We start from the raw sequence: 20962 nt of genomic DNA on the forward strand, positions 1-20962 counted from the left end.
ACATATCATTTATTCATACACTGAAGACTTATTGATCATCATACAGATTCTCCAATGTCAGGAAATTGTTTTACAAATCATGGGGTGCTAGGGCATTTTAATATTACAGATCTGTCACCCTATAACTCCAATATTGTCATATTCATTTACATGTAGATTACACACTCGTATGGTGTATCACAACTTATTTCCTAACAGATCTACTGAATCTCGCTGCCATCCAGCTTAATAATAATATTATGGTACTTGCTTCTCTTCCCCCTTTGGGGGGGTTTATTTGTTCATCAAATACGTCTAGTAAATAACCTACCAACAGTGTGTTCACATCACAATGATGGGTTATCTGACTGGCAACATTTTAATAATAATTATTATTATAACATGCAATGGCAAACAGAAAACTTTGTAATGGATTGTCAAACTTCTTAATACTAAATTCTTTACAAACTTCCACCTACTTTAAAAATATTCAGCTAGAACATACATAGTAAGCTTACAGAATGGGAATCAATAATGAGGCAAAGTACAAAAGTTAATTAATTTAAAGTTCCTGTTACAAAACTTGCACTCTGAACCTTTCAATGTTAAAAATCCCCACCATTATTTTACTCTTATATCTCATCCATGAGTAGGAAGGCCTGATTTTCACCCACAATTCTCCCAAAGTAAATTATCGAAAATGTATCAAAGACAGAAAGAGGAATTGAGATGTTGATCTTGGGAATAAATGGGTTTAGTACTCCGCTGTGCACAAAGCCATTGGAAAAATCAACAATGATAACATGCACAAAAGGAAACGCAATGTTGATATCTGCTTGTTTTTTTTTTTTTTTTTAAAAAGTCTGTTGTTTTATTCAAGTTAAATTAACCTTATATTATTCCCTAATCTTATGATCATATCATCTTGTGAAGCAAATTGTTATTTTCTACATTAAGCATTGCAAGCACACATACACCACTGCTACGCTTGAATATAACTGCAAAACAAAAAAAGCAAAAACCCAAATTAAAATAAAAACCCACATCCAGCTGTAAATTCACACACACAGACAAAATTATAGAAAAGAAAATGATAAATCTAAGCCCAGTCAAACTGTATGGGAAAATACATTTTCATTATTCTTGTGTTACATTACATGTAACTATATAACAGCTTTGTTGTGCTCTGTGCTGAAGAGAGATGTGTTCAGGTTTAAACTGAACAGAAGTTATTTTGCATACGATATTGTATTGTTGGTAATCAATGTCTATACCGTTGTGTTTTCTACAACTAATCTACTACACAAAAGCACTGTGATGTAAAGTAACAGTGCTTTAATAATGTACAATTTTAAAGCTAACATAATATTGATGTTCTCCAGTAATGTCTTTACGTCACAACCCTGAAATATTAAAACAGCGTTATTAATGAAAAAAAAAAATCATTTTGATACTGTTTTACCGACATACATTAAGTGTATAGGAAGCCCTTAAAAGCTAGAGGCTTTGTTCTAACGAAAAATATATATATGCACAGTTTTGGTTTTACTCAAAAATTTGTCTTGGCACCATTAAAATACTTGTAGCATTTTTATGGTGTTAGGCTACTAAGGCAGAGCATTACAAAAAACGTCTGGAATCCCAATACAGTATTCTCATATCAATGCAACTCCTTACATTATTTGGTTGATTGCTATAATTACTATAATGAAAATTACATTAATTTTAGATGTTTGAACAACGGAGAGTAAAATAATATTGCTACAGCTGTATAGGTTTGATTGTTCATGTTTCCTTTGTTCACACATTGAAGCCACATACACAATTTTCAAATTTAGATTTGTTAGTCAAAAATACATGTACATTAAAAAATCAAATACAATAACTGTTTCCAAAAACAAGAGCATAAACTTGTCACATACAATGTGATTTGATTACCCAGTAAAGCTTGATAAGTAGTGAGGGAAGGGGAGATAATTTATCACAAGAAAAAAATCACTGTTTGACCTGCCGGGAGGCAGGTGGCTAATTCATGCTGGTCATTAATTATTTCTTACAATTTGAACACCATAATATTGTGAAAGGCAAAAAAGACAAAAAGCAAAGACATCAAAATAAGAAATGAAAATTAAACTAACTAGCTGCAGACATGTTTCTGAAAACTTAATTATGAAAATTGCAAAAAAGGAATAGTTCACAATAGTTTGGGGTTCTTACACACATTTACAAAATGAAATTATGAACTGTTTCAAAAACTTGTTTTATTTAAAGCAATAGATTCCTTTGAATATTTCCAATACTTTTTTGGAATAGGCACATACAACAATCCATCCTCATAAAGGGAAGAAAGATTTGAGTAAAGAATTAACAAATCTACCCAAGATCATGGACTATTCAAATCTCATAACTGACATATAACATTCAACAGATTTCCCTTGAAATTAATTTTGGAAATCACTAATTTAAAAAGCTCAACAAGTACTTGTCATTTCTTTTCAAAGGCAAACCTGCCAATTCACGACAGCCAATCAGTGAACAGTTCTAAGGCAAAAAACAAGATGATGATTGGTTGAAAATATGGAAACCACATGTTAATAATTTATGAAGTATATAAAGGAGAAAGATCAAAATTAATTTGTTAACTGTAGTTAGATTGTAGTGTTGTGAAGATGAGAAAGTATTCTAGAAATCATATTTAAAAAGATTGTTTGAATGGAGTTTTTATTTTCAGTTAAAGAAAAAATATTTTACTGGTGATATTGTTGTTATGGCTTTTTCTCACACACTATTTTTTTATCAATTTTATGTGTATTCATAAATCCCTGCAGTGGGATTTTTAAGGAAAACAATAATTACACCATCTGTAATGTTGCAATTTCAAATTTAGTTTAATCATTTTTTGTAAATCCAAAATACATGTACATTAAAAATCTCACAATTCAAAAACAAAAGTTGATAAATGTGAAACAGTTTGGCCTGAAAAACTGCAAAGAATTATATTGTTTGTCATTCCTAAAAACAAGTTTATGTACAGTGTATATAATTCAATACATGTACTAAAACAGAAGAATCACACTGATGAGTTTATTTATAAGTTTTAATTCACATTCTGTAAATTCTACATACAACAGAAGAAAATACAGTTTTATCCATTCAGAAGACCTTGCTAGAATTTGACCTTGCCTTCTTAAGGCTATAATAAATATTTTACCAAAACCATAACTTCAACTTATTAAAATAACACTTGATGTATAAAAAAGAAAATCAATTAAATAATGCATAATCTCTACATTGTAGCTCATTAAAATCTTGAATGTATCATGTAACAACTGAAAGTAGTTTCACTCCCTGGGGGAGTCACTGGTTTGCAACTAAAACGGAAAATTTTTACTTTTGGTTTTTACAACATTGAGGCTGCCATCATTGAAAGCCTAGTATACATTTTTACAAATCAAATGGGATGCCAGAAATATACTCTTATTAGTAATTCATTCTGAATTTGTTTGCAACATTGTTGGAAATAACTAAAAACACAACATCAGTCTGCAAATTATTATGGTTAGATGCAAATTATTAAACCTTTCCACATGTACATGTATGTACAATAATTATTTGCTTATAAGCAAGAAATAAATTAATATAAATTATATTGATTGTCAAGGAAATGACAGCTTTGGAAGAGTCTTGTTCAAGTATGCGTCCTAAAGAGGTACAAAAGAAATTACTACATCACAAAAGATGTATGATTACACAAGAAACTGTTACACTTGCAACCTTGAAAATTAAGTTAACTGTACACGTTATGAGACCAACAAACAGACAACAAGAACACATACAATATTGCATAAATGCATGGAGTTGTAACAACACTAATAGTGCTAACTCATCAGAACATGCCTGAGGGAAAAAACTCATTCCATTAAAGAAACTTGGTATCAATTGACACCGACAAAACAGAATCTACAATGTATTACTGTACTGTTTTCCAGAAAGGAAAATGTCTTTATTACATTTTTGGTGCTATCACTTATACACACTTTGTATTAAATCCTATGCAGTATGCTGAAAAGAAAGAGAAACTGCAGAATAGTCCACAAAATGTTTTCAGTTACGAAAGCATGTGGTGAAGCTAGTGGCATTAATTTTAATGTCTTGCCAAGTGTTTGGAAAAGTTTTTTTTACACCTAGATTTGTGAATTGCTGCCCAAAAATATATTTCTGATGAAGGCTGGTAATACATGTACCTTGTCCTCATTTTAAATCCTAGCTAAGTGCAAGAGCAATGTAACTTAAAGTACCTTTCTTTTATCACCAAAAACTTGAGGAATATTGGGGTGTAAAAACTACATGTATCTGGACACAGAACACTTTGCATTGGTGTTATTTTGTTTTTCTTTGTGTTACGCGTAGCTCACATTGTCAACGGATGTTTTATACATTGTATTACATGTACATAATAATCATTAAGAAATGTAGTCTGTCACAGTATTGCAAAGTGGTAAGTAAAGCAAACATTTTTTTTTCTTACAACAAACACTAACTATTGTTTGCATTATAATAAAGCTGTGTGCACTTGTCAATGAAGTTAGCTTTTATCCTCTATATGTAGCATTATTACATGTACCTTAATTAAGTTAAACTTGGCATTTGTAAGGTCCCTAGGAGTTGAATTATTTTTTCCCAGCACTAGAAATCTGTTGACCTTAAAAACCTGACTACATACTAGTCCGGCAGATTGGTGCAAAAATATGACAGAATTGTGGGATTTGTGGTAAAAGCACCAAATTTGGCACAAAGATAGAGAAATACCAACTGAACAATATTAGCTATGGACCCACCTGGGAAACATCCCATAATTGTAGTTTCAACGGGTTTAAGGTGGCTCACTGGAATTTTAACATGGAAACGAGGCTGTGATTTTGTTTCTTGTGTAGCAGCCACAGTATTGCATCAAAAGAGAGACAGTCCACCAAAAGTTAAGAATTATTCAATATAGTGGTTTTTTCTTTGATTATGGAGTTGTTTTAGTCGATCACGTGACATGTCACGCAATTTCACGTACAGTACCGTGACATAATTATAATTAATAAGATTTAGAGATGGCGATATTGCACTGATATTGATGGATGGTTGGCAGAAAACACATATTTCTTAATAACAAAAAAATGATATATTTTCTCCTAGCGTCCTCAATGTGAGGCTGTAATGCTACCTCAAAATTAAAATTCAACAAAAAATAGGCTGTTGATTAAAATAGAAATGAAACTATTTGTGAGTTTTTGAAGTGAACATATGTACCCAAAATGATATTTCCTTTTGCTTCCTGTAGTTCTTATTCAAACGTCTTCTTAAATTCTTCTCTTCTCAAGTAAGAAGGTCAGCCAAACAAATTTAAATGGCTATCCAATGGGGTTTTTGAAGACAAGAGTGAAATGAAAGAGAAAAGTTAACCAGCCGCCCCATATTTAACATTTTCCAAAAAAAATTGTTCATAATCACGATATATGCTAATCATATATCTTTAACTACGCAACCACTTATCGCTCTTATTTATTGGTTGAAATACCATATACTAAGGTGACAGCTTTTTAAACATTTTAATTCACGAAATTGATTTTAAGTATATTATTGCCATGTTTAGTAAAGTGTGGACTAAACAAAATGTATTTCGTGCCAGGAAATAACCTCAGAACCGCTTCAATGTCCAAACTCACAAAGATCAGATATCGATTGTGGAACAGGGTAGCCCACCTTGGCTAGACACATTCTTCTATTTAGTGAAATACGAAGTTTACCAATTCCCATAATTGTTGAGAAGCTAGGTGAAGGTGGAGGGATTGCAGAAACACTTACAGCAGAAATAAATTAAATAACATAAAACTAGAAACAGCAGACAAACGGAAAAGACAAGAAGAGCCTCAGTCCCCTCAACCTTCTAAATTTACAAGGGCACCTTGTAGTGCAGCCACTTCCAAAGCCAAAAAAGCTGCTTTTTCTGTGAACGCTTCATGTAGCCTCGACTATGGTGGCCCATCAGTGCCATAGTATTTTACGCTGTATTTTACACAATTTTTTCTTTTTTATATTTATATTTTTATTCTCTTGTTCTTTTTTTAGTTTTATTTTATTTTATTTTATTTATTTTGATTATTATTTTTTTTTTCATTTTTCTTCTTGTTTTTTATTTTTATTTTTTATTTTACTTTTATTTCATTTTATATTTTATTTTTATACTTTTTTATTTTTTTGATCAGCAAAAAAAAAAAAAAAAAAAAAAAAAACGTCCGTGGCCCACGAGTGCCATAGCAAAAAAAAAAAAAAAAAAAAAAAAAACAGCCGTGGCCCAGTAGTGCCATAGACCATGATGCATTGAGAAGGAGTAGTTAAGCAACATGGCGGCTCGAACAAGGAAAGATATATACCTGGAAAGAAGATGAAGAACTTACGCAGGACTTAGGGCAATACTGAAACAGGGGCTGAAAAGAGATGACATTTTGGCATAGAAAAAGCAGGTGACAGGCCTACACAGAATACTTCGTTCGTGACATTTGAACATTTGCCATTTTGTATTTGATTTGGTCGGCCAATTGACTTTTTGCTTCTCACTTCTTTAGAAAGGGCACTATATATACGCCTGCAAATGTGCAGAGGATGTAGGACTGCACGGTTTCCCGTAAGTAGATTTTGACACCTCTGTATTAAATTTGTCATGTATCTTGGCTCATTCATATTTGCAAGATATGGTGGTATACACAACACACAAAAAACAAACTTGCGTGTTGTAAATATGCAGTCAAACTAAATTTGAACGTTTGGTGCAAGAATGTCACACAACGAAAAAGGGAGGTAAAAACATTAACATCGATCGATATCAAACGACTTAACGCTCGATCAAATTGATGCAAGAAACACATAAACATAAACTTACCGACACATGTCCTATGTCTTCTGCACATTTGCTGGGCGGCTGAAGTCTTACGACTCTATTTAACTTAAAATGACTCCTAATAAAACAGCTGACAGCGTATAGTGCCCTTTATAAACGAGTGAGAAGCAAAAATAAATTGGCCGACCAAATCCACTACAGAACGGCAAATGTACAAATGTCACGAACGAAGTATTCTGTGTAGGCCTGTCACCTGCTTTTTCTATGCCAAAATGTCATCTCTTTTCAGCCCCTGTTTCAGGTATTGCCCTAAGTCCTGCGTTAGTTCTTCATCTTCTTTCCAGGTATCTTTCCTTGTTCGAGCCGCCATGTTGCTTAACTACTCCTTCTCAATGCATCATGGTCTATGGCACTCCTGGGCCACGGCTGTTTTTTTTTTTTTTTTTTTTTTTTTTTGCTATGGCACTCGTGGGCCACGGACGTTTTTTTTTTTTTTTTTTTTTTTTTTTGCTATGGCACTCGTGGGCCACGGACGCGTTTTTTTTTTTTTTTTTTTTTTTTTTTTTTTGCTGATCAAAAAAATAAAAAAGTATAAAAATAAAATATAAAATGAAATAAAAGTAAAATAAAAAATAAAAATAAAAAACAAGAAGAAAAATGAAAAAAAAATAATAATCAAAATAAATAAAATAAAATAAAATAAAACTAAAAAAAGAATAAGAGAATAAAAATATAAATATAAAAAAGAAAAAATTGTGTAAAATACAGCGTAAAATACTATGGCACTGATGGGCCACCATACTCGACCTTAATATAGATAAAAGATTCGCGAGTTGGTGCATCAGTTGCAAGACAAGGTGTAAATTGCGAAATTAAGTACAGGCCATATGTTTTCTCAAGAAGCAGTTTATCATGCAAAATGCCTGGTAGCACTTTAAACCACAGAGCGGAGTGGTCCAAACAGAGTACAATAAATAGAAATGAAAAGAGAGTCCAAGGTATCGCCTTAGCACAGCTTATTGCATATATAGATGAAACGCGCACCGAGACAAAGGGTAGCGCCCCGACAGCGTTAAAGCTAGCAGAACTTACAGACATGTTTTCTATCCATCTGGCACAACTTGGAGTGGAGGTGTCTGGTCAGGTTACTCTATTGATCTTAAAGAAATGATCTTAGCAATTTTCCCAGGTTTTCAGGCGCATAAGAAAGGGCGAGACATTTTACTAGCATTCAATGATGAAGTTGCTATAGCGCTTCAACAGGCTTACGCAATTCTGAAAAGGTGATGACTGTCATTAAGGCAGCCATGAAAATTGGTAGGGATATTTTGGACAAGAAATCAAAGTTCAACAGTACATTTAATAACAGTTTTTAGCAGGAATCTGTCCCAAAGTCTCTGAAACAATTATTTATTTACCGTATTTATTCGGTTATAAGGCGCACTCGGTTATAAGACGCACCCCAAACTTGGCAACTTTGTCATGCTAAGTTTCCAAACTGAAAATTCTCCAAAAACACTCGGTTATAAGACGCACCATGAGTTGGAGAGTTGTAAAGTTTCGGTGATCAATTTTCGGACAGTTCTTCTTACAGAATTTGAATGATTGAATGTTGTTCATACTTCTTGGCACAATCTTCGAGTGAAAAGGTAACATTTCTTGCTAAAAAAGACGTAAATCCACTTGAGCAAAACATCTTTCCATCGTTCATGCTTCAAATTTAGCTGCTTAGTAACCTGGCAGATGTGTAGTTACCAGTAACCACTGAGTTTGTAGCTTGGTTACCAAGTTCTCAAGCATGCTTCGTATCGCTTCGAACTTTGTTTATCGAGTGGTTTTGAAAGATTCTCAAGCTTTTTTGGTGTTTTCCCTGTCTTCTAAAGTCATTTCCAACATTCCATGCTTAGAAAGGTTTGTTTCAAATGAGTATGCTTGATTTTCTTTGTCTGTTTCAACAAAATGCTGGCATAGACACGCATTGCTAAAACGTGTTTATACGTGACAATAAACTTTACATTGAAAGTTGCTGTTTCTTATATCTGTTTTCTTGTTCTAAAAGTCAATGACCAACATTAAGTGTTTTCATTTTTCTTGTTTTGTTTGTAAGTTCCGGTAAAATGGCGGTCATGAGATTTTGTTGGGCGAAAATACTCGGCTATAAGACGCACCCCAATTTTGGCATAAACTTCCCACAGAAAAACAGATTTTCCTTGAAAAAACCGTGCGCCTTATAACCGAATAAATACGGTATATTTATTTTTTTTTTGGGGGGGGGGACCAGATATCAAGACCCAGTCAAGCGATATGACTGAAGCGCAAAACAAATCTAAGTATATCTCAACTGATGCCTTTCAATGCAAGCAAAAGGCGACATGATAGCGGTACAACAGCTTCTTCAAATTACCATTCCAGGGATCGCGAGCCACAACTTATTACTTAACTAGGCCTCATGACACATGCCGAAATGCCAAAGCACACACTTGTTGCTAAGCTCTACAATCTGAGATTTTCGAACTCATATCTCAAAGTATTAGAATTATCAACTGACATTGGAAACAGTGTTTGCGTGCACTTTGAATTGGAAGGAGTCGTTTGCCTATTCAAGCTTCTTAAAGGAGTTTTCACAACTGCAGAAATGGATAATTTTTGACCACAATCCGAGTTCTGTAAGTGCTCATGATCAGGGTGCTTTTCGCTGAACTGGTATATCGTTTTTTCAACATCCCACTTCCTATGCCTTGGGAGAAGAGCGAGAGGTGGCTGCTAACAGCAAATGAGATTTGCGAGTGCAAACACCTGAAATATCAGTTTGCCAGGACTTGATATAGCCCGTCATTTTGGTCAGGAGGAGTCACAGGCTCTCCTCACATTTCACGACTTTATGATCAAACATCGTCTTTTGCGCACTATGGCAAAAAGGTGGCATGGGAAGTGTGGGGCATATTCGATGAGTTAACATCAGCTTTTTATTAAAGTTCTATAAAGCACTGCTTCAACGCTGGATGTTATGGATGAGGTAGTGCCTATTCTTGAGCGATACGCCATCATTAAGTATGATTGTACCGTAACAGCACATGCATGAGAGTAAACTAGTAATAATCAGAGATTAGGGGAGTGCGTTCGACCCAAGATAGGTACCCAAGATAAGACTAGTAAACGTAATCCGAGTTACACGACTGTTTATATCGTCATACAAATTTAAAACTACCGCGCGTGCAACATCAGTAAAGCGCGCATCCAACATCACTTGAAACTATCAGAGAAACAATCTCAATCCAACAGTGCATGAGGCAGCACTGCAATTTTTTTTACTACTGTTAAAAGGAGGACTGCCGAAACGTTTATTTTTCAGCACAACTTACAGGGCAAACTTGAAAACGCAAACCGAAGAAGATCGTTCGAACGAATCAACCTCGTTCCCAGGGTCTCTCGCAAATAAAAATTGCGACGTCATTAATTAGCCAACCTGCCACATACCAAGATACATAGAACGAAACATAAACGACTTTCACTGGACAGCCACGGGACCACACGCCACCACAAGATTAGGATTTTTTCTCCTACCATCGAACGCAAAAATTGTTTACAGCGGCAGCGTAGCGGTATCGGCTTAATTGAATTGTTTTTGCGCGCGGTGTCTTTGCGGCTTAATGTCATTGTTGATGTTGCTGTGACGCAATTAATTGCTTTCTAATGTCTAATCAACTTGCCACATACCGACATACATAGTACCACACATAGAACCACTTTCGCTTGCGCGTTCACAGGACAACCACGGGGCCACAGGCCACCGCAAGATTAGGATGCGTTCTCCTACCGTCGAACGCAATGATACACAGAAAGATTTGTTTACACGTAAAACGTCAAAAACTTTGATCACATGGTTGGTAACGTGATCATAAAAGAACGCCAATATTGTCACAGAATGCATTTTGTAATTTATTTAAACTTACTATTTTTTACGATACATTGTGTCATAATAATTATTTACCTAGCCTCATTTTCATGCTAAAAGCCCAGTAGGCTACCTTAAATCCATTATAATTACAATTATGGGATGGATCCCAGGTGGGTCCATAGCTATTTTGTAGTTTCTATGTATGAACTTGATAAAAAGTTATAATATAAACTGAGAGATTCAGGGAAAGATAGGAATGTCCAATGCTAGGCATGAAAACGTGTTTGGTCACGTGATCACACAAGAAGGCCAATAATGTCTCAGAATGCATTTTGTTTTTCATTTTTTGGGTTAAACTTGTTAATTTCTAAGGATACATTGTTTTTTTGCTGGAAAGAAAGCAAAAATTCACCCAGCCTCGTTTCCATGTTAGAGGTCCAGTGGGCCACCTTAAACCTGTTATAACTACTATTATGGGATAGATCCCACGTGGGTCCATAGCCAATATTGTTCAGTTGGTAATTCTCTATCTTTGTGCCAAATTTGTGCTTTTACCATAAATCCCACAATTCTTGCACCAATCTGCCGGACTATACTTGACAAGCACATGATAGTGCACTGTACTGTAAAGAGAAAATACCATTTTGATCACTGTTGAGATGCAAGGGTTAGTATTTCTTCACTAGAAAAGCAAGATAGCTTTACTTACAGTTTCTGTGTGTCTCCTGTTCTGCTATTCACCCATTTTTGATGTGCTGCGAGAAGCATTGTGACACCATAAATTCCTGCCGCTATAAAACAATTTCTAAAATTGAAAAAACAAAATAAATTATGGATCTTACATGCATCTAGTGCACATATTACAAGTCTCACGGTGCTTTTCTTATAAACGTATTTGTGAGATAAGACTTAAGCTCTTAAAGATAAAGATTGGTCCATTTTACAATCTCGCATCATCCACCCAACCCATGGCAACCAAAGAGAATGATATGCTGTAAAATTCTGATAAGGCCATACCCCTCCCCCGCCCTGGGGAAATAAGCCCCCCCCCCAAAAAAAATAAGCCCTCCTTAATACTTTGTATATTTAGTTAAAGCTCTTAAAGAAATCTGTAAATTTTATTGCAAGCCCCAATCGTAGACCATTTTTTGTCTATTTACGCTGTTAGATGTTTGTTTTGTTGTGTTTAATAGAGAGTTCACATGTGGCATTCTTGTCCATATATGCACCAAAACAAAAATTCAGACACAGTATCCCATCCAAATGGAGACCCAAAGATTTTTTTTTAACTCAACTTTCTATACAAAAAGAAGCCAACTGGCTTAACCTCCTTGCTGTCACATACCCTGCTTTAGGACACAATCCCCTAAGCAGACACAAACTTCTTTATGCAAAGCTGGTTAATGGTGGCATGAGTCACCAACTGTTGTTGTTCTCGTTGTTTGAGAATTTTATTTAGCCTCGTAGCATTTACTCCAAACTTGATACAGTTACCTGGGTAGGGATTTTGACATCCACAACGGCCCTCTTGGTGAAATATTTTACTCAGTCCCCATCTTGCAAAGTGGAGAGGGCCTGGCCAAGGGTGGGAATTTGACTCTCAATAGAGTCCCTAGGGTGGTGAAATTGACATTTCAAAACCTGGAAATGTCAAATTCCCCTGGGGGTTGCCTGCACACACCCCCCCCCCCCCATCCTAGGGCAAACCATGACAAATTGATAGCTAGGTGCATAACACACTAAAAAAAGATAATAATAATAATAATACAACAAAGTGACTCTTCCCCCCCCCCCCTTTTCCACAATACATATACGTGTCAAACTGACCACCCTAACCACATAAGGCACTTGATTAAAAATTATTTTAATACAGGTTGTATTAGTTTTCTATTTATACAAACTTTGCTGATGATTTGTATCCTTTTGTTTCGTCCATACCACTAGGGACATCTTCTATAAGTGCTACACTCCTTGTACTAAAAAATACGCCTAACAGAAGCTGAAAACAAAGAAAGAAAAGAATCAATTTTATCTGATTTTATGTGAAAAACTAAAATTCAGTTTTGATATATTGCCAAATGCTTACTCCCTTATTCATGAATACACGAAAAATAGCGATTAACTTTGAAAATAAAACCTTACCAACATTAATACGCCCCATAAGCTTAATAAAAAGCAACAATTTGCTAGTTTTGGGCCACAAATTCTAATCATCTTCGCTTTACCTCCAAATTCAATATGGCCGATCACAAAATAAATTCACGTGACAAACTGCCCTCGTTTTCACGACAGTCCGTTTTCACCTCAATAAGCAAAAGACTGGGGCGAGTGGGAGTAATATGGCGGACGAAGCGAGCTTCAGCAATTCTTATCAAGAAATTTCTTTTAAAGTTCCTTGGGGTGTTATTGCAGCTAAAGCATGGGGACCCGAGGACGGCAAACCTTTCCTTGGGCTTCATGGCTGGCTAGACAACGCCAACACATTTGACAAACTAGTTAGTTTGCTGCCTGAAAACATCCGCCTTATCGCTGTAGATTTCCCAGGACATGGTAAATCTTCCCAACGGTGGCCTGGAATGTCGTATTTCCCCTTTGAATATGTTGCAGATGTAAAGAAAATTGTTTCAACTGGGATGGAAAAGATTTTCGATCATAGGCCACAGTATGGGAGCTTTTGTGGCTTCCCTGTATGCGGGGAGCTTCCCAAATGAAGTCGAGAGTCTCGTATTGCTTGACTATGGTGGATATGCAGCTTCGAAGGGAAGCAAACCCGCTGAAGTCTTAGCTAGATATGCAACCAGAATGTCAAACGTCACTCCAAACACTCCTCGTGTTTATGAAAGCGTAGAAGCAGCGGCTGCCAAACGAGAAGTATCTCTCGATGGTAACATTTTACGTAAAGAAGATTCGTTGCTATTGACAAAGAGAGGAACTACAGTCACCAAGGATGGCGTTATTTTTTCGCACGATCCAATCCTTAAAGGTTTTGTTTACCCGTTTTTCCCACCTCAGTCCTCTTTAAAGCTAATTCTGTCCAAGATCAAGTCTGCAGTACTGGTATTAGAAGCTACAGATGCTGTGTACATGGTTGAAGGCATCCAGGAAACTCGTAAGGAGAGGCTTGATGTCATTTGTGATCATGCAAAGTTCAAGATGTGGAAGAGTGTTCAAGGTGGTCATCATTTGCATCTTGATAATCCTGAGCAAACTGCATTAGAAATTAAACGATTTTTAGCTATTCAGAACTCACTTGATAGCAAACTGTAGTATGTGAGTGTTGGAGGGTCTTGTAAGTCTGGCAAGGTTTGGAACCCGGGTTGGGGGGGGGGGGGGGAACTCCAATATATGAGCTATATGGGTATCTGCTGCTGTGAAGGGTATGGTTTTCAAGCAGTTCAGTCTGGGATAGGGTATAGAAATCAGAGAGTTTTTGGTTAGAATAGGGTATCATTTGCCGGGAAACTGATCAGAAGTATGACAAATTAGTTTAGAATAGGAATAGAAACTCGGAAGAGAAAGAGGCTTTCCGAAACATAAATAAGATCATCGTGGCAATGTTGTTGACAGATGGCTTTTAAAAAATGCAGGTCTGGGGTAGGGTAGGGATTTTTGGTGTCTAGTCTAGTATAGGGTTGCAAAATCCAGTTTAACTCCTCTCCCCATCCTGGGGCAAACCATTGATAGGTGCATTAGGTCTGGAACAAGGTAAGGGTTTCAAAGTCCCAGTGGCACACCCCCACCCAAAAATATACAGAGTGCCCCCTCCCCTTCCCCCTTCCCCGTGGTTTGGAATGGCTCTTATATGATTTTACTCTTCAAGAGAACAATTAAAAAACAACAACAGGAGCATATCCTAGCCCTGCAAAAACAATTACAGCAACTGCTCCATTAGAGAACTAGTAGAATTTAGGACACAGTTGCTCCTCTACAGGCAACTGTGCTGCTGAGGGAAGACTAGGAATGAACAAAGGGGGGTAAACGAGAAAGAATAGGAACAATAGTGCTTCCTATGGCCTTTTGTTCCTAGTCTGTAAACATGTAATATGAATGCAAACAGCAAATTGTATTTCTGAGAATTAAGAGTCATAGATTGATTTGTGAGAATTTTATTTATTATAGACCACCTGTTCTTATACGGACAGCACAAACTGTTCTCAAATAAATATCTATCAATCTGATGGTTATCAAAATAAATTATGAATTTTGAACATTATAATTAAATCTTCTCGAGTTTTACTTTTTACAGTCAATTTACGAAAGTACAACCCTCCAAAAGTAGTGACAAACATTACTAACAAAATGTCGTGAGAAACAATGGTGCGTCTGACCTTCCCACTTCCTTTACCTTTAACTCCCGGTTCCTCCCTCTTTGTTCTGGTAAATCTTTTCCCGATCCCCACCACCTTGGCAATCCTTCAAGGCAATCCTCATTCTCGTCCCCATAGCCCTTTCGTTTCTCTTAGCCGGCTGGGCCTTGGCATGAGAAAACAAAAGGCTCTGGGGACACTGGATTCTAAGACTTCCAGTCTTCATGTATGCAGTCATGATGTTTCAAAAGAATGTATGAGAGAGTTGTTGCGTTTTTGACTTCCGTTTGGGAATTCTTTGTACAAAACTGCCAATCAAAAAAATTCGAATTAATTTTAAAATCCTTTGTCCCCAGAGCCCTTCGTTTTCTCATGCCAAGCCGGCTAAGAGCCTAAGAGAAACGAAAGCTAAGGGCTATGGGGACAAGCATGGGCAATCCTATACCCACCCCCACCCTTCACCGCGGTCAAACGTAGCACATGCGCAATGACTTTAATTCCAGTCGCCCACGGCACAAATTTCCTGCGCAAAAATTCAAAGCAAACCTATTGCAGCAACACGGTGTCACGCCAAGATGAAATTAAAACACGAGCGTGCGACAAATAACCGTAAAAAATAAGAAAAGTCGGTAAAAGATAAGGGTTTCACTTTCAAAACTTGAAGCTGGTTAGTTTTTCTACAATTTCTGAGCTTACTAAAGTTTACTTTACGCGCTCCAATCCCGCGCATGCGTAGACGATTGACCGCGGTGGACCCACCCCAAACCGTAGTTCCCACCCCCTCTCGTTTTCACCTCAATAAGCAAAAGCAAAAGACTGGGGCGAGTGGGCGTATTCAATATGGCGGACGAAGCGAGCTTCAGCAATTCTTATCAAGAACTTTCCTTTAAAGTTCCTTGGGGTGTAATTGCAGCTAAAGCTTGCGGACCCGAGGGCGGAAAGCCTTTCCTTGGAATTCATGGCTTGTTCGACAACGCCAACACATTTGATAAGCTAGCTTGTTTGCTACCTAAAAACATTCGCTTTATCGCAATGGATTTCCCAGGACATGGTCAATCTTCCCACCGATGGCCTGGAATGTGGTATTTCTTCTATGAATATGTTGCAGATGTAAAGAAAGTTGTTTCTCAACTGGGATGGGAAAGGTTCTCGATCATAGCCCACAGTATGGGAGCTTTTGTGGCTTCCCTGTATGCGGGGAGCTTCCCAAATGAAGTCGAGAACCTTGTATTGATTGAGTATGGTGGATACGCGGCTTTGAGAGCAAACATACCCGCTGAAGTCTTAGCTGGATATGCAACCAAAATGTTAAACGTCACTCCAAGCACTCCTCGTGTTTATGAAAGCGTAGAAGAAGCGGCTGCCAGACGAGAAGTATCTATGGATGGTAACACTTTACGTAAAGAAGATGCGTTGCTATTGACAAAGAGAGGAACTACAGTCACTAAGGATGGCGTTATTTTTTCGCACGATCCAGTCCTCAAAGATCATATTTACCCGTTTTTGCCACCTCAGTCCTCTATAAAGCTAATTCTGTCCAAGATCAAGTCTGCAGTACTGGTATTAGAAGCTACAGATGCTGTCAGGTTGATGGTTGATGGAATGCAAGAAACTCGTAAGGAGAGGCTTGATGTCATTCTTGATCATGCAAAGTTCAAGATGTGGAAGAGAGTTCAAGGTGGTCATCATTTGCATCTTGATAATCCTGAGCAAACTGCATTAGAAATTAAACAATTTTTAGCTATTCAGAGCTCACTTGATAGCAAACTGTAGTACATGTATGCGACTGTTGGAGGGTCTTTTAAGTCTATCAAGATTTAGAACCGGGGGGAGGGGCACTCCCATATATGAACTACATGGGTATGTGCTGCTGTGAAGGGTATGGTTTTCAAGCAGTTCAGTCTGGGATAGGGCATTCATTATATAAATCAGAGAGTTTTGGTCTAGAATAGGGTATCATTTCCTGGGAAACTGATCAGCAGTATGACAAATTAAGTTCAGAATCGGAATAGAAACTCAGAAGAGAAAGAAGCTTTCCTATTAACGTAAATAAAATCACCGTGGCAATGTTGTTGACAGATGGTTTTCCATTAAAAACACTGATAGTGATACAGTTCTAAAAAATGCAAGTCTGGGATAAGGTAGGGATTTTTGGTGTCTGGCTGAACATGGTCTGGTACAGGGTAAGGGTTTCAAAGTCCCAGCTGCACACCCCGGCCCCGCCCAAAAATATACAGAGTGCCCCCCGGGGGTTTGGGATGGCTCTTATTCTTGAAGAGAACAATTAAAAAACAACAACAGGAGCATACTCCTGGCCCTGCAAAAACAATTACAGCAAGCTGCAACTGCTGCATTAGAGAACCAGTAGAATTACAAACACGCTACTTATGGGTACCCTAGCTAGCTTCTCCTCTGCAGCCTGCTAGACTTTCTCAAAGCCCGTTTCTGGTAGTTAGGTCATCTGGTGGAAAATGGACTTTTTTCGCCTGCATCGTGGCATTTTTTACCGACCAGTTTTCTGGTCAGCGGTGTGTCGGGGGTGTGACAACGCTGATATCCAATCAGGGAACGCAAGACGTTAATTATCATCCGGGAAACTTGATCCTCACGAATCCTTCACTTGTTCTGTAAATGCTCTCGACGTGAGAGAAAGTTAAGAAGTGCGAAGGAAATGAACGTGAGAGAAGCTATAAACGCGGGTTAAACGAAGCTTGGTTCCAAGGAAATTCGAGAGATTCAACGAGCACAGTTTTTACAGATAATTTAGTCGAACAGCTTTCTTTGTCTAGCTTTGCACCAACGAAAATTTTTAAGTTCGCGCAAGCTGGCGACTAAGTTTGGCCCGTTTTAAAGCTTTCAGAGATAACTCTGGTTCGAATTTTTGGCTTCCACGCACAAGATACAGACTGTTTCTTTCGATTTCGGGGAAGGACTGACTCGGGAAACAGTTTGCTGGAGTCATCTCCATTCATTGTGAAATTCACGTGTGTATACTGTCATTTGAGAAATGTTTTATATTTTTTTTATTTGAAAGCGAGAGGGCTGTCAAATTTACTTCACACCCATCACTTTTCACGCCTGCAATATGCAAATTAAATTCAATCTCTTGCAGGCGGAACAAGTGGACTTGCATCTCGCATTTTTTTTTTCATTTCTTTTGTTTGTGTTCTGAAGGCCTAGCTACCAAGCTGAATTTTAATATATCGAAAGAAGCCTATTGAACCAAGAAAACAATATGCTGGGAAATGGGATTTGGGCAAATTTATGGGATTTATACCTCTCATCCCCTTCCTCCTTTTTTAGGACCCTCCTTACGGGCCCGGGGGCACTCCCATATAAGGGCTATACGGGTATGTATGCTTTTTGCCTATCTGACTCTGGAACAGGGTATAAAAATCACCCTTTTGACTCTGGAACAGGGTCGATTTTTTTTACCAGAATCCTGATTAAACACGATCGAGTTTAGCTATGAAACTCCGCTCCTCTCATCGCTTTATCTCCGAGCCACAGACGAAGTCAAGTGAGCGCATTGTGATATACGCTACATATATTTCCATTGTGGATATTGTCTGGAACAGGGTACCTATTTTGCAATGTTTGTCTGGAACAGGGTCGAAAATTCAGCGTTTTTTCTCTTGAACAGGTCCAGAGCCTCAGAGACTCAGCGGCACACCCCCGTAGTAAATTTTAGGGAGTATCCCCCCCCGGGCTTACGGGTAACAGGAAAGGAGAGGGTTATAAGTAAAATTGCCAAGCTGACAGGAAACAGGAAAAAAATTGCCACATTGAACAATATTTTGAAACAGAAAGAGAACAAGGAGGATTGAACTGGGTCAGACCCACCATTGTTTCTTATGATATTTTGTTAGTTATGTTTGTTGCTACTAGTGGTGGGTTGTACTTTCGTAACTTGGCAGTAAAAAGTCAAACTCAACAAGATTGAAGCATAATGTTCAAATTTATAGTCATAATTTATTTTGTTAGACTTACTATCAAATTGATAGATATTTATTTCAGAACAGTTTGTACTGTTTGTATATTAAAGAACAGGTGGTCTATAATAATTACTTATTCTCAGAAAATAATTTTGCTAATTACATGATTGAAGCATACTGCAGTTGAATCCCGATAACTCGAACCTTGGAGGGAAATCCAAAAAGGTTCGAGATATTGGTAGTTTGAGTTATCGAGGGTAAAATTAGTAAGAAAACAACCTGGAGGGGAATTGGATAGTCATAATCTGTTTTGATAGACTTCTATCAGATTGATAGATATTTATTTCAGAACAGTTTGTACTGTTTGTACCGTAATGATTAGATTTAGCGCCCTCCTTCCAATAAGCGCCCCCTTCCGAATAAGCACCCCCCTTCAAATGTGTTTTGTCAATAAGCGCCCCTATTCCAATAAGCACCCCCATTCTAATAAGCGCCCCCATTCTTATAAGTGCCCCTATTCTAATAAGCGCCCCTATTGTGGATAACTGCCCCTACTTAAGTCATACTTAACATTTGATTGTTTCTCAAAAAATAAATAAGCGCCCTGTCCCAAATAAGAGCCCTGTCTCGAATAAGCACCCTCCTTTGAGGTGCCAAAAAGTAAAATAAGCACCTGGGCACTAAATCGAATCATTACAGTATATTAAAGAGCAGGTGGTCTATAATAATTATTTATTCTCAGAAAATAATTTATGACAAATAATTATCAGAAATTCATTTTGCTATTTACAGGCATAATTGGAGCATAGTAAGTAGAGGGAGCTCATATTTGAGGAAGAATGACTATGCTTGCCTGCTGATATGTCTGTATAATGCCCACTACAGCTTACTGGTGCATAAATCATGCTTGTGGGGTGCGTCAACAGCCAAGAACTTTCTGATTTCTTGAGCAGTTTGCTCAGGATTATCCAGATGTAAATGATGACCACCTTCAACTCTCTTCCACATCTTGAACTTTGCATGATCACAAATGACATTAAGCCTCTCCTTACGAGTTTCTTGAAATCCACCAGAGAACACAGTACCAGTAGCTTCTAATACCAATACTGCACACTGAATCTTGGACAGAATTAGCTTTATAGAGGACTGAGGTGGGTAAAACGGGTAAACATGGCCTTTAAGGATTGGGTCGTGCGAGAAAATAACGCCATCCTTAGTGACTGTAGTTCCTCTCTCTGTCAATAACAACGCATCTTCCTTACGCAAAATGTTACCAGCGAAAGGCTCTTCTCTTCTGACAGCCGCTGCCTCCACACTTTCATAAACACGAGGAGTTTTTTGAATCATGTTTGACATTCTGGTTGCATATTTAGCTAAGCTTTCAGCGGGTTTGTTTGCGCGCCAAGCAGCGTATCCGCCATAGTCAAGCAATACAAGGTTCTCTACTTCAGTTGGAAAGCTCCCCGCATACAGGGAAGCCACAAAAGCCATCATACTGTGGCCTATGATCGAGAACTTTTCCCATCCCAGTTGAGTAACAACTTTCTTTATATCAGCAACATATTCGAAGTCGAGATACGACATTCCAGGCCATCGGTGGGAAGATTTACCTTGTCCTGGAAAATCCATTGCAATAAAACGGATGTTTTCAGGCAGCAAACGAGCTAGCTTGTCAAATGTGTTGGCGTTGTCTAGCCAGCCATGAAGCCCAAGGAAAGGTTTGCCGTCCTCGGGTCCCCAAGCTTTAGCTGCAATAACACCCCAAGGAACTTTAAAAGAAATTTCTTTGTAAGAATTGCTGAAGCCCGGTTCGTCCGCCATTATATTGAAATTACTCCCACTCGCCCCAGTCCTGCTCAATATTGAGAGGCCGGGAATAGGCTAGTTTCGAATTACGCTCCACTGATCATAAACAAAAGGTTCAGGGGAATAATTTGAATTTGCTTGTTTTATTCCC

The 20962-nt window shown here is 37.6% G+C and overlaps 4 protein-coding genes across 6 annotated transcripts; 2 read left to right on the forward strand and 2 right to left on the reverse strand.

Moving 5' to 3' along the window:
* Window positions 1-815: 815 nt before the first annotated feature.
* On the reverse strand, window positions 816-13054 carry LOC144629465 (ribonuclease kappa-B-like). 3 transcript variants are annotated; one of them, XM_078487670.1, is made up of 5 exons: window positions 12906-13054; window positions 12665-12762; window positions 11473-11568; window positions 1342-1382; window positions 816-977 (listed from the first exon to the last, which is right to left on the reverse strand). In XM_078487670.1, exons 1-4 carry the CDS (start codon window positions 12975-12977, stop codon window positions 1370-1372), a joined length of 279 nt encoding a protein of 92 aa, XP_078343796.1. In that variant the 5' UTR covers window positions 12978-13054; the 3' UTR covers window positions 816-977; window positions 1342-1369. The 3 variants fall into 3 exon arrangements, with proteins under 3 accessions (XP_078343796.1, XP_078343794.1, XP_078343797.1); XM_078487668.1 differs by lacking the exon at window positions 1342-1382; XM_078487671.1 differs by lacking the exons at window positions 816-977; window positions 1342-1382 and adding an exon at window positions 2750-3680.
* On the forward strand, window positions 13055-14031 carry LOC144629464 (serine hydrolase-like protein). Its single transcript, XM_078487667.1, is given in 2 exon segments — window positions 13055-13386; window positions 13388-14031. Coding segments are annotated over 2 exon segments (927 nt in total). The 5' UTR covers window positions 13055-13102; the 3' UTR covers window position 14031.
* A 1879-nt stretch (window positions 14032-15910) lies between these two features.
* LOC144630494 (serine hydrolase-like protein) lies at window positions 15911-16846 on the forward strand. The gene has a single exon (XM_078488847.1). It carries the CDS (start codon window positions 15911-15913, stop codon window positions 16841-16843), a length of 933 nt encoding a protein of 310 aa, XP_078344973.1. The 3' UTR covers window positions 16844-16846.
* Window positions 16847-19050: 2204 nt separating this feature from the next.
* Window positions 19051-20826, reverse strand: LOC144629734 (serine hydrolase-like protein 2). The gene has a single exon (XM_078487952.1). The coding sequence runs from the start codon at window positions 20824-20826 to the stop codon at window positions 19885-19887; it is 942 nt and encodes a 313-aa protein (XP_078344078.1). The 3' UTR covers window positions 19051-19884.
* Between the last annotated feature and the right edge of the window lie 136 nt (window positions 20827-20962).

This window comes from Oculina patagonica, chromosome 11 (genome assembly GCF_052425735.1).
Source record: "Oculina patagonica isolate OP01 chromosome 11, crgOcupat, whole genome shotgun sequence".
Classification (NCBI taxonomy): domain Eukaryota; kingdom Metazoa; phylum Cnidaria; class Anthozoa; order Scleractinia; family Oculinidae; genus Oculina; species Oculina patagonica.

Bases quoted from the DNA above. Each gene is read 5' to 3' on its own strand.
- LOC144629465 (XM_078487668.1), bottom strand. From the start codon at position 12,977: ATGATTAGAATTTGTGGCCCAAAACTAGCAAATTGTTGCTTTTTATTA. The intron at 12,763-12,905 runs GTAAGGTTTTAT...CTTTGTTTTCAG, and splicing joins TATGGGGCGTATTAATGTTG to CTTCTGTTAGGCGTATTTTT. The intron at 11,569-12,664 runs GTTTGTATAAAT...TTTCAATTTTAG, and splicing joins GGATACAAATCATCAGCAAA to AAATTGTTTTATAGCGGCAG.
- LOC144629734 (XM_078487952.1), bottom strand. From the start codon at position 20,826: ATGGCGGACGAACCGGGCTTCAGCAATTCTTACAAAGAAATTTCTTTT.
- LOC144630494 (XM_078488847.1), top strand. From the start codon at position 15,911: ATGGCGGACGAAGCGAGCTTCAGCAATTCTTATCAAGAACTTTCCTTT.